The sequence below is a fragment of the Leucopleurus acutus genome, assembly GCF_964270905.1.
Source record: "Leucopleurus acutus genome assembly, chromosome: 1".
Lineage (NCBI taxonomy): Eukaryota > Metazoa > Chordata > Mammalia > Artiodactyla > Delphinidae > Leucopleurus > Leucopleurus acutus.
In genome coordinates, this window is record NC_139142.1 from 85,438,259 (window position 1) to 85,451,561 (window position 13,303).

General features: G+C 36.8%; 1 protein-coding gene across 1 annotated transcript in view; it reads right to left on the minus strand.

Annotated features, from left to right (window-relative positions):
- TTBK2 (tau tubulin kinase 2) overlaps positions 1 to 13,303 on the minus strand; it is a gene marked incomplete at its 3' end in the record, with an annotated part of 103,752 nt that overhangs the window by 39,906 nt on the left and 50,543 nt on the right. The window contains exons 6-8 of the mRNA XM_082836032.1: positions 11,616 to 11,681; positions 7,256 to 7,348; positions 6,020 to 6,145 (exon numbers count right to left, since the gene is read on the minus strand). Of these exons, the coding sequence (XP_082692158.1) occupies positions 6,020 to 6,145; positions 7,256 to 7,348; positions 11,616 to 11,681 (285 nt within the window). The remainder of the gene's footprint in view (positions 1 to 6,019; positions 6,146 to 7,255; positions 7,349 to 11,615; positions 11,682 to 13,303) is intronic.

The following is a 13,303-nucleotide window of genomic DNA, read 5'->3' on the forward strand; positions in this document are numbered from 1 at the left end:
AGTTGTACTAGATGCAAAATAGCTAGATTTTTTTCTCCAGCATTGGGAGAGACTTCTATTTCTTCAGATTAATGTGAATGAAGCTACCTACATTTAGGGGTTATATTGTACCCCCAAAATTACTGTCCTTTTAAACATTAGAATCATAGTCAGTGCAGCCTGATTGCTGTGAATGAGAAAAAGACTGAGGGAACAACAGATTCACAAAGGCACACAGGGCATGGCTGAGCCAAAGGGCAAGCAGAATCACAGACACATTAAAATTGTTCCATCTCCTGCATATGCAGTTGAATTTAAGTGAGTCAAGTAAACATGGATGTTCTGTGACTCTACTGTATTCTATATAGTTATATCAAATACCCATTCATTGACTCAGACATACACTGAATGCCTACTACGCTGAGTGCTAGGAGTGCAAGAGTGAACAAAACAGTTTTGTCTTCAGAGAGTTTGCATTTAACAGAAGCAATAATCAGATTAAGCAGATTTCATTCAATTTGGCAAACTTTTATTAAATGCCTATCATTGTGCTAACTTCTTGAGAAAACTGAGATAAATGTGCAAGGTACTGGCTCTAATGGAATTTATCTAGTAAAGAGAGAAAACAAAGTACCGCTATAAAAGTTTAGCATAAGAAATCACTCCTGTCTGAAAGGAATCAGAGGAGACTGTGGCATCTGAGTCGGGCCTTCAATTTCATAAGACAAGCAGCGTTATGAAACACAGGCATACCAGGCAGGACAAGCTGGAAGAAGTGCTAGGAGTCCAATTTGACTGCACTGAGGGGTACTTATGGAACACATAAGTACAACTGAGAATGAAAGGAGATAATTAAAAGAGGGGAAGCAAGAATTCATCCACTTCTCTCCATCTCCACTGCTTATATCCAAGTCAAGACGATCATCATTCCTTGCCTAGGAAGATGCTATCTCCCAGCCTCCCTTGCAGTTAGAATTGAGCCAATGTGAATGGGTTCTGGTCACAGGGGTATATGCCCAAGTGTTTAGATCACTTCCAGGCCTGGTCTGAAACCCCTAAACCATCATCCATACTTGCTCTTCCCTTTCCTGATGACTGTAAAGGCCATGGATTAAAGACAGCAGTGTCAGAATATGGGTGGAGCCTAGATGTTCAAGATACCACTTGAGAGTTGCCCAGGAGAGAGCCCAACTTAACTACACTGTTTTGTGAGCAAAAAATAAACCTTTGTGGTGTTAAGACACTGGTTTTTAAAACATTTCTCTCTTTCTAAGGCATAGCTCAGCCTCTCTCAATACCTTCCTAAGTAGTCTCTAATTCTCTGCCTCATCTGAACACACACAACTACAAAAGCAATCCTCTTCAAACACAAATTGGATCACCATGCTCCTGTTTATTAGACTCCAAGGCTTCCTGTTGCACTAGAATAAAATCAAACTCCTTAACAAGGCTGACAAGGCCCTGTATCACCTTGGCCTCTGCCTTACTTTCCAATCTTGTCTCAAACCACTTTCTCCCCTCATTTGCTACATTCTAGCCACTTGTCTTCTTTCCGTTCCTTTCTCACATCAGAGCCTATGCTCATGTTCTTCCTTTTGCTTGTAACCTTCTTTCTCTTGTCTTTGCTCTCCACATGGCCAATACAGTCCCATTTTTTAGGGCTCAGCTGAAAGGGCAGCTTAAGCGAGAGAGACCTTCCCTCACATTTTATTTTATGGGATGTTCCCCCTTGTTACTCTAGCTCAACCTCTTGTTTGTTTGCTTCACAAGCAGCCCATCTGTGCCTTCCGAAAATTTTAACTTTGTCATTATTAGAGTCAGGGGATCCTAAAACGGCTCTAAGTCCCCCAAAGCAAGAGGCAAGCCTGCTAAATTTTGATGTAATCTCTGTATAAATAGTCCCATTCCTAAACCTGGAAAGTATATTAACAAGATTAATGACATTTAGTTGGCTTTGGATTTCCTCACTCATATCCTGTGATTTTAGCAATGCTGTGTCAGTGTGTGAACTGGCTGATATACACATTTTAGTTTCAGGCTCACCAATGGTGTGTATATTTATGGGTTTCATTAGTCTTCTCAATTTGCTAAATGATGCTTAACATAATCTGACACTCTAATAAAGATATCTTTTTTTGTTCTTATGTCAGGATCATGTGATCCTATTAGTTACTGACAATAATTTCTGATAATTTTTCATATAACTTTTTAGTTCTTTCCCTGAAATTTTATTAGCCACTCATGTTAGTATTTACTTAACAGTGCCTGCTGTGTTTGTGGCCACCTCTCTAAGGAAGCATGTTGGTAAACTAGAAAGAGCTTGGGCCTTTTTGAATGAGTCAGAAATGGGTTCAGATACCTCCTCTAGCACCACTAGTTTTCCCAGGCAACATGTCTAAATTAAGTTTTTGTAAGAGAGGGATAATACTACTACTCAGGTGTTATTGTGACAACGCTGTGTATCATTACTGTGATAATAATGTGTAAAGGTACCAAGGGTTCTTCTTTATCTAATCTGATGCTGCTATCTTAGTTTCCCATTAACTAGTAACAGTGTCACCTACAGGAGGAGTCCTGTGGTGGAATTCAAGGTTGATAAGATTTTCCTAGGCACCCCTCAGAAATATCTCCCTTTCTCAAAACACTTTAAGAGGATTTATTTAAATTATAAGGTGGCAACAATAAGATCGAATGTTTTAATCACTATCTACATTTCTGAAAATGTTGACCCAGCACTTTTTTAAACTTTTAATTTGAAATAATTATAGATTCATAGGAAGTTGTAAAAATAGTGCAAAGAAGTCTCCTTTACCTAGTTTGCCTCAACAGTAACATCTTAAATAACTAGAGTACAATGTCAAAAACAGGAAAATGACCTTGCTACAACCCAGACAGTTTATCAAATTTCACCAGTTTTACATGTACTTGTGTGTGTATAGTTCTATACAATTTTATCACCAGAGAAGATTCATGGCCCAGCACTCGTCTCTTATAGTTGATATACTCTTTCAAAATTTAATAACAAAAACAATCCACAGGTTCTATATCTGAGGATTCAACCAACTAGATCAAAAATATTAAAAAATCCAGGAAGTTCCAAAAAGCAAAACTTACCAGCAACTATTTACATAGCATTTACACTATATTAGGTATTATAAGTAATGTAGAGATTACTTAAAGTATGCGAGAGAATGTGCATAAGTTATATACAAATATTATGTCATTTTATATAAGGGACTTGAGAACCCATGGTCCCCAGGGGTCCTGGAACCAATCCCCTGCAGATATTGAGGGCTGACTGTATTCATAATAAGATATCTGCTTTAATCTTGACTATAATTCTAACATCTTCACCTTTAGTTTAACAGACAGAATTTATGCACTCATGAGAGCTGATTTTTCTTATATTTCCTGAGTAGGAGATTATTAGGCAAAGTAAGATGCAATTCAATCTTCCTAACATTTGTTGAAAATTTAGGTGCCAGGCACAGTGCCAGGGTAGTATGGAATAAAAAAAACAAAGTAAGACATGTCTGTACCCCCAGGATTTAAAAGCCAGTAGGTAAGACAGACATACATAAATACTAAGTATAAACTTGGATGTAATTTCCCAAAACACCATAAAGCTTTCCAAAAGCAAGTGTCAGCCTTTATTCAACCTGAGACATGCATAAAAGATTCCCGGTAGAGAGCAAACAGCTCTCCTCTCTAGGTCTGCACATGCTGTCAGAGTGAGCACTAGCAGGTTACTGGTAATGTGCTGGCCATATGCAACTTGTTAAGATAATGTTCTCTGGCAAGAAACTATGATGTTTAAGGATTCACAAACACAGACATTCACAGTGAAAGCGGCTTTGGAAAACAGCATCATTTAACACTTTGATTATAAAATATATTTACTTTGGTCTTGCCTCAGAATATATAAAGTTGGAGACATACTGTTATTTGACCTTTGACAACACTAGGGAAGCAGTCACACTAAGTACTGGTATGCTTGCTGTTGGAGGAGGTTTGTTGTTGTTGTTAACTACACTGGTTGTTCCATAAAGAATTTAAAATTCTAAAAGAACAGTAATTAAAGTCATATTCAGAATTCCAAACTGTAAAATTAACCATCAGTTCACAAGAACATTCAGATTCAAAGTAGAGGGGACTTCCCTGGTGGCGCAGCGGTTAAGACTATGCTCCCAATGCAGAGGGTCCAGGTTTGATCCCTGGTCAGGGAACTAGATCCCACATGAATGCTACAACTAAGAGTTCACATGCCGCAACTAAGGAGACCGCATGCCACAACTAAGACCCGACGCAACCACATAAATAAATAAAATAAAAATTATAACAAACAACGTAGAATAATTTTTCTCAAAATGAAGACTGCAGCAGAGCATTGTGAGGAAAGCAAGAGACAGAAACTGCAAAGGTCAGACTTTTTGGAACCTGACATCACATTGATACTAGTCATCAGAATACACTCGTCACTTACGCCAACATCTTTTTCCCAATTATCATTCTCCCATCTACCTGTCCTCTGCTCCCACTCACTGCTTACGGAAAATCAGAGAGCAAAAAAGAAGCAGATTATTTATAGAATCTGTGAAACAATGAAAATGTTATGCCTGCTCTCTCTCTTCCTAAAATAGGGGAATTACTATATTTTGTTTTGTTATCAGGTGACAGAAACACAGAGATTCCCCTTAGAGAATGTTCAACTGAAAAACCTGAGAACAATACTTTGTTAATTTAAATTAAATTAATTATAGGTCTAAGTTTCAAACTTTAGCTGGTGAACATTAGTCTTCTTTAGATTGTAGGCATAACTAAGCAGAGAATGTAATTAAAATATTTTTTGCTATGTAAACTTTAATATTCACATGCAAACTTTGTCAACCAAAAAATTATTAGCAACCAAGATGAGAAAGTTGTAACAATTCCTAGCTCCTCCTGAATCTAGGCTTACAAGTAAAATTTCATTATTTTATTGCAAGTAACATGAACTCCTGCATTTTAGAAAACCCATATAAAATATAAATGAGAACATATTCCAAAGTGACTCATATACAATGTATTTCCTCCATTTGTTAGCCTATACAGTTTATAACTCAAATAGTCATATAGAAAAGAATAACACAGGCTCACCTACTTAAGGTCTCTAAGGACCCAAGGCTGTATGTTGCCTCTCTGCTTTATATTCTGTATATATTATACAAAAGCTACATTTTCACAAAGAACTAGTTATTATATGCAAAAAAGTTCACTGTGCTGTAGACAATCTTTTAGCCTTTTGACAGTGACAACACTTTAGAATATGAAACTTTCATTAACAGGCAGTAAAGCCTATATGTTGTCCTTTGTAGATAAAAATGATATACTAATATATATTTTATTATTATTAATCAATGTGTGCTTTGCATTTATATTTTCAGTGGTAGTGATTATCTCGCATTAAGCTCTGACCAAGTTCCCCCTGAGAGCAACAGAATCTTCTGAAATCTAGCTGGTTGGGGTTAGGGATGCAATTTGTGGTAATCCTAGTCACCCTTGTAAGGCCTTATTAACTGATGCTCTGAGGAAATGTTTCACTCACCACAGACAAAACGGAGCCAGTAATCTTCACTGACTGCTGTCCCATAGCATATTAACATACAATATGCAGCCCTCAAGCCCTTGACAGACACATTACCTAGCTGGACATTTCCTTCTGGTCAATAAATTAGCTATAGGATTTTCATAATTTGAACTATCAGCAATTCTATACACCAGAAGAACCACAGCAGGAACAGTTAAAATGTTACATGATGAACAAACCTAAAACTCTAATGAAGTATGTTCGTCCAGAAGGGAGGAAACACACACACGTGCGCTCACGTGCGGACGTGGACCCTGTCATCATCAGTCAATTTAACCACATTTCTCAGGATGTATTAAAATAGTATTATTCTAGGGACTTCCCATACTCATTTATAGCACCCTCAACAGTACAATGAGTGAAGAAAGACTAAATGAGAGAGAATTAACCCACAGAACTCACAAAGATGATTACCTGGTAGTCTGGTTTTGTAAAATAATCCAAAGAGGAGATGTGGTCCAGAAAGATGCTGAATTCTGGAGGGAGATGTTTCAACATAAGCCTGTGGTCATACCTCTCCTTAATAGAGCCCACTTGTTCCTGGGAAGTAAAGAGAAAAGGAACCGAAGTCAATTTCTCTTGGCAGCTACACATTAAGAGCCTCTCAGTAACAGTCTCAAGGGTATGTACTACAGAATGAGACAGTGGGTAATTAAGCATAAAGCAAGAACTGAGCTCTTACTAATAGCTAACAGCCTAATGCACACTGCTTTAAGGCAGCAGGGGGAGGGGACTGTAGTGCAGAACCAAAGGGGTAACACAGTTCTGCATCAGTGAACACACAGCTCCCCAAAAGAAAGAGCTGACCTTAAATCTGGTCTACTTTTCTTTATCAACACATGCATTTATAGTTTTCAAATTGAACAATATGTGACAATTAAAAACTAAAAGCCTAACTGACTTATAAAAAAGAAAAAAAGAGAACTAGTAAAAATAAAACCTAAGAGGGAGGGCTAGAAGTCAAATCAGAAATGACAATTGTACTTAAATTTGTATCTATTCTCCATGTACATAAAAAAAGTCATAACATTAATTACATCTCTAATATCAGCACATAGAAAGAAAAATATACATATTGGGATACAGTGAAAATGTTTGTAACTTTTAATTCTTATGCATAAGTATAATCTCAACAAAAACGCCTACCCAGAAATTTTTACTCCTTCCCCTACCAAAACTAACATTTCCATTTCTTTTTTAAAGGCTTTATTTTTTTTTTTAATATTTATTTATTTGGCTGTGCCGGGTCTTAGTTGTGGCATGCGGGATCTTTAGTTGCAGCATGCAGGCTCTTAGCTGTGGCATGTGGGATCTAGTTCCCTGACCAGGGATCGAACCCGGGCCCCCTGAATTGGGAGCATGGAGTCTCTTTGTTTTTTGTTTTTTTTTTTTCCGGTACGCAGGCCTCTCACTGTTGTGGCCTCTACCGTTGCGGAGCACAGGCTCCGGACACGCAGGCTCAGTGGCCACGGCTCACAGGCCTAGCCGCTCCGCGGCATGTGGGATCTTCCTGGACCAGGGCACGAACCCACGTCCCCTGCATTGGCAGGCGGACTCTCAACCACTGCGCCACCAGGGAAGCCCCGGGAGCATGGAGTCTTAACCACTGAACCACCAGGGAAGTCCTAACATTTCCATTTCCAAAATTACCTTGTCCTTTATTTTTCTCCAAGGCAGCTGACCAACCACAAATTCCACCAACATGTAGAATAAGGACCAAAGGTCATCATGTCTTCCCATTTCCTTCATAAGCAAAAGAGAATTCAGTCACATTACATTACCACTCCTTGTGAGTACATTACATTGTCTAAGGCCTAACTATTGTGTTTCATTTTCCTATAAAACTATCTAGTAGGTATATCTATGTACCTGTATAGCTATACAGCAATCTACATGACACAACAGATATACTGAAAAACTTTTGATACAAAGAACATCCCCAAACCCAGAAATGCTGGAAATAATTAAGAGCCCATTAATTAATAAATGAGTTCACTAATTAGTAAAGGAAGATGGTTGCCAAGGGCTTTGAGGAAAGGGGAAAGGGGAATTAGTGTTTAGTGGGTGCAGAGTTTCAGTGTTGCAAAATGAAAAAGTTCTAGAAATCTGTTGCACAGTAATATGAATATACTTAACACTACTGAATTGTATACCTAAAAATGGTTAAGGTGGTAAATTTAATGTTATGTGGGTGTTTTTTTTTTTTTTTTTTTTTTTGCGGTACGCGGGCCTCTCACTGTTGTGGCCTCTCCCATTGTGGAGCACAGGCTCGGGACGCGCAGGCCCAGCGGCCGTGGCTCACGGGCCCAGCCGCTCCGCGGCACGTGGGATCTTCCCCGACCGGGGCACAAACCTGTGTCCCCTGCATCAGCAGGCGGACTCTCAACGACTGCGCCACCAGGGAAGCCCTGTTATGTGTTTTTTACTACAATAATTAAAAAAAAAAAAAAAAGCAAAGGAAATCTTAAGAGCCAAAATTAAAAGAAACCTGGAAACATGAGAAGCAACCTAATACTGAAGCTCTGGCTTTGGCTATTTTGGGGGCATTTGTCATAGGTTTACCAACATGGGTTTTATCAATCATGAAGGGGACAGGTGTAAAAGCATTGAGCCTACACAAGACAGGATTTGTAACTTCCCCACCTCTACCCCCAACATATAGCTAGGACCCTCAAAGGACTATCTTTAGTGCAGTATTTGGTACGTATGTTCTACTACAATAATTTTTTCTGTAAAATTTGACCACTATCAAAAAGATAAAGTGAGTGGTTAAAAAAAATTTGCCCTGAGAATCTGTTACCATAGGACTACCCCTCACTCAGATCTGGGGTTTAAATTTATATTGTTTGTGTGGTCCAGGAAACCAGGCCCAGAAATTAAGTGTTTTCTGGGTGATCCTGTCCTACAGCAATGACAGATGCAAATGAAAATCCTCTCAAGACACCCTTAAATTCAGACCTCATTGAATTCCTAGAGATAAAGCTCCACCAAATATAAGTTCATTACTTGAAATTATAAAATATATTAGAAAGCAAGCTACCATAAACTAACGGCAAGAAAAACTATAAAGAGCAGAATTAGATATCCGAGAATTTCAGAATGGAATTATAAGATATAGAATATGAAATAAGATATTTAAAATGTTTAAAAAATAGAATCAAAGTCACAAAAAAGGAAGCATATTCTCTCCCCCCAAATAAAAAGACCAATTAGATTTATAAAAGGACTAAAAAGAACATTTAGGAATAAAAAGCACAAATATGTAATTAGAAACTAAATGGTTAGGGAATTCCCTGGCAGTCCAGAGGTTAGGTGCTTTCACTGCCAAGGGCCTGGGTTCAATCCCCGGTCGGGGAACTGAGATCCCACAAGCTGCGTGGCATGGCCAATACACCACCACCACCACCACCACCAACAAAAACCCACACTCAATGGACAAGGTTAAAAGCTGATCAAGCACACCAGAAAAAAAGAATTAATGAACTGGAAGACAGATCTGAAGAAATTATCTAGAATGCAAAAAAGAGACCAAAAGAGAAAACCTGAGAGTGAACTTAAAAGGCATGGAAGACGTAACAAGAAAGTTTAATATGCATCAATTTGGAGATATGAAAATAAAGGTACAGAGAGAAAGGAAAAGAGGCAACATTTAAACAAGCAATGTCTGAGAATCTTCCAGAATAGATGAAAGATGTGAATGTTCAGGAAGCAAAACAAATCTCAAAACAAAGTAAATATAAAGAAATCCACACCAAGGCTCATGCAGGACACCAAAGACAGAGAAGATATCAAAAGCAGTCAAGAAAAAAAGGACAAATTAAATACAAAGTAACAACAATACATGGACAAAGATCTCAGTAGCAACCATAGAACCAGAAGAAAGTAAAATAATTTCTTCAAAGTATTGACATAAAACAAATATTAACAAAGGATTAAAATGAAGGAAAACAATGAGATGAAGTAAACAGAGTTCATCAAGTATTTTGAAAAGTCCTTGTATTGTTTGGGAATTATTTACATTAAAAGTTTAAGATTCTCTAAATAAACTTGCTTTTACTTAAAAAAAAAAGTTTAAGATTTAGGTACCCAAAAAATAGAAATGCAGTGTATTAAGTTTAGAAATTATCCAATCATGGTCACAGAGTACGGAAGAAAGAAGTATATTTTAGAATTACCTGGGAATTCTTTTTAAATTAGACAAGACACTCTCAAGGTTCCACTAGCTGCACTCCTGTGTCACCACATACACTGACAATCACTGCTGTGAAGCTGTGTTACTGTGTAAAGCATTCTACTCCTCAGGTGTGTTGGGAGCAGAAATGAAGGGTAAGAACCACTGCTATACACTATCAAATTTCTCTACCAAGAATAATAAGCAGGTTAACAGAGCAACTGATAGAGCACTCTATGCTGGAGAGGCTTTTAGAAGAAATCTCTACTCTTCAAATTAAAAAAAAAAAAAAATATATATATATATATATATATATATATATATATATATAAAATCTCTTTCTAGCAGCTATTTTGAAAATGTTTATATAGCTATTATGATCTCTGAAAATGTTTATGCTTATCTCAAAAAGAATGTCCTATTCCAAAGATTCCAATGTGGACATATTCTTTAATAGAATTAATTAGAAAGCACAGTACTTCTAAACTTTCGCAAGAATCTATCTGGAGGATGCGTACCTCTTTTCAAGGTAGAATAATTAACTAAATACCATAAAATAAAACAACACTGAATCAAACCAAATGAGTTAAAATGCTCAGCAGAGTGCTACACACTGATAAAAATACTTTTCCTATTTCAATTTATAATCACATCCTAAGAAACCAAATTAACTGAAGCATAGCATATAAAACCACAGCATTCTCTTCCTATTACATTTAGCATTGGTCAAGTTATTATTATTTTTTAAATTTATTTATTTTTGGCTGCGTTGGGTCTTCGTTGCTGTGTGTGGGCTTTCTCTAGTTGCGGTGAGCGGCGGCTACTCTTCGTTTAGGTGCGCAGGCTTCTCACTGCAGTGGCTTCTCCTGTTGCGGAGCACAGGCTCTAGGCACGTGGGTTTCAGTAGTTGTGGTGCATGGGCTCAGTAGTTGTGGCGCGCAGGCTCTAGAGCGCAGGCTCAGTAGTTGTGGCACACAGGCTTAGTTGCTCCGCGGCATGTGGGATCTTCCCAGACCAGGGCTCAAACCCATGACCCCTGCATTGGCAGTAGGATTCTTAACCACTGTGCCACCAGGGAAGTTCTGGTCAAGTTTTCATTAAAGCAGTTTTGGCTTCACAGAACAAGAATAAGGTAACAAAGGACCAAGAAAAGATTTCTATTTATTTAATCAAGGAATCACTTGTTATATTTCTCAACTCTGTCCAAACAAGTTCAACAGTTGAGAATCCATAAAGTACCCACCTTTCCTATTCATAACTAAGGTTCAGGATGAGGAAAAAAAATTTTAGAGCAAAACAAAAGGATCAAAGTTAAAAAAAGAGAGAGAGAAATTTTTTTAATTTAACTCAAGAGGAGAGGTATAATGTACTAAGATGAAAAAAAAATTTTAAGTTGCTATATTTTAGATCTTCATGAAAACAAGTTTGATGGAGAGGGGAATATCACAGATTAGATGTATATTACAGATAAAATGACCTCCTTCATTAGGTATTGATGGTATGAATTCCCAAATAACTTCTTGAAATAGAACACAGATATTTTCTTTCTTCAAAATTCTATAGTAAATTTAATACTTATATCTAATTAAGGACACAAGATTCTCCATAGACATATATATAATTAGCCATTATATTTTCTGCCAAATTAAATTTTATTTTCTATGCAGCTGCACACATCTATTATCTATCCACTATGCATCATACCATGCATTAGTATTTCTAACACCTTTACTTCTGCTCCCAAGCACTTTCCACACCTCTGTACTCTAATGTAAAGAAGTCAATCTGATTCAAGCATCAGCATGCTTATACAGCCATGACTCTAGTTCAGATACCTACCCTGTTCCGATGAGCATTGATTGATGCGTAACGAACTGTCCCTCGAAAGCCTGCCACAGCTCGAGGCTACAAAACCAAGCAAAGAATAGTAACTGAGCTTTAAATAGCATACGATTCAGCACACTTAAGCCCATGAAGTAGAAGGGAGAAACGTGTATTACTGTGAAGAAAACACTACTTAAATTTCTAACACTTTTAATAATTGTGAAATTATAAAAATTAGAGAGAATATCTCTAAATCATATGTTTAAAACATATTAGTTATCAATGAGTCCCATTTTAGTTATCGATGAATCCCATTTTTTCCTACCATTTTAAAATAAAGTAGGATTTATGACAAATAAACTCTGTACATTAGAAAACATAAAAGCTTTCATGACAAGCATCATAGTATATACATTAATATTCAGGCTCTGGTTACAAATAAGTACATTAAGACCATGAGGTCTAAGTAAAATAAGATGCCAACATCTTTGTGTCTTGGCTATATCATTCAAACTCAATTCAAAGATGGTGGCAACTTGTACCTCTCCCTGCACATGTAATTCACATATTCATAAACTTAAATTATTGGGTACTATTACCCCAAGAGTTCCCTTAATGCCCTTTATAGTCAATCCCCTTGACTCCCAGTTTCTGGCTGGCAACCTCTGATTTCTGTCCCTCCTTAGAACTTAGAATTGTCTAGTGTTTTAGGTTTAACTATTCTAATTACTGTGTAATGGTATCTCACTGTGGTTTTAATTTGCATTTCGCTAATAACTAAAGATGTTCAGAATTTGTTCATGTACTTATTTGCCATCTGTAGTATCTATTCTTTAATGAAATGCCTATCCAAATCTTTTGCTTATTTTTATAGGTTTGTTTTTTTATTACTGAGTTTTGAGAATTGCTTATAGATTCTGGATATAAAGTCCTCTGTAAGATGTGTGTTTTGCAAATATTTTATTCCAGTCTGTGATTTGACTTTTCATTTGCTTAACAGTGTGTTTTCAAAATGCGGAAGTGTTTACTTTTGATGAATTTTTAATTCTTTTATTTTTGTACCACATGAATATATTTCCAAAACTTATGTTTAAAAACATCTTTAAAGAAAAAGAAAGTAAAAAGTGAGAGTGGTTAGTAACCTAAGAGCATGTTTTATTAAAATAAATACCTAGAAGCCAAAGCAATCTTGAGAAAAAAGAACAAAGCTGAAGGTATCATATTCCCTGACTTAAGACTATACTACAAAGCTACAGTAATCAAAACAGCATGGTACTGGCACAAAAAATAGACACATAGATCAATCGAACAGTATAGAGAGCCCAGAAATAAACCCACACAATTACAGTCAATTAATCTATGACAAAGGAGGCAAGAATATAAATGGAGAAAAGATAGTCTCTTCAATAAGTGGTCTGGGAAAACTGGACAGCTACACGTAAAAGAATGAAAGTAGAACATTGTCTCACACCATATATAAAAATAAACTCAATATGGATTAAAGACTTAAATATAAGACCAGAAATCATAAATTACTTAGAAGAAAACATAGGCAGACACTGATATATATCGTAGCAATTTCTTAGATCTGTCAGGCAAAGGAAACAAAAGCAAAAGTAAACAAATTGGACCTAATTAAACTTAAAAGCTTTTGCACAGCAAAGGAAACCACTGAAAAAATGAAAAGACAACCTACTGAATGG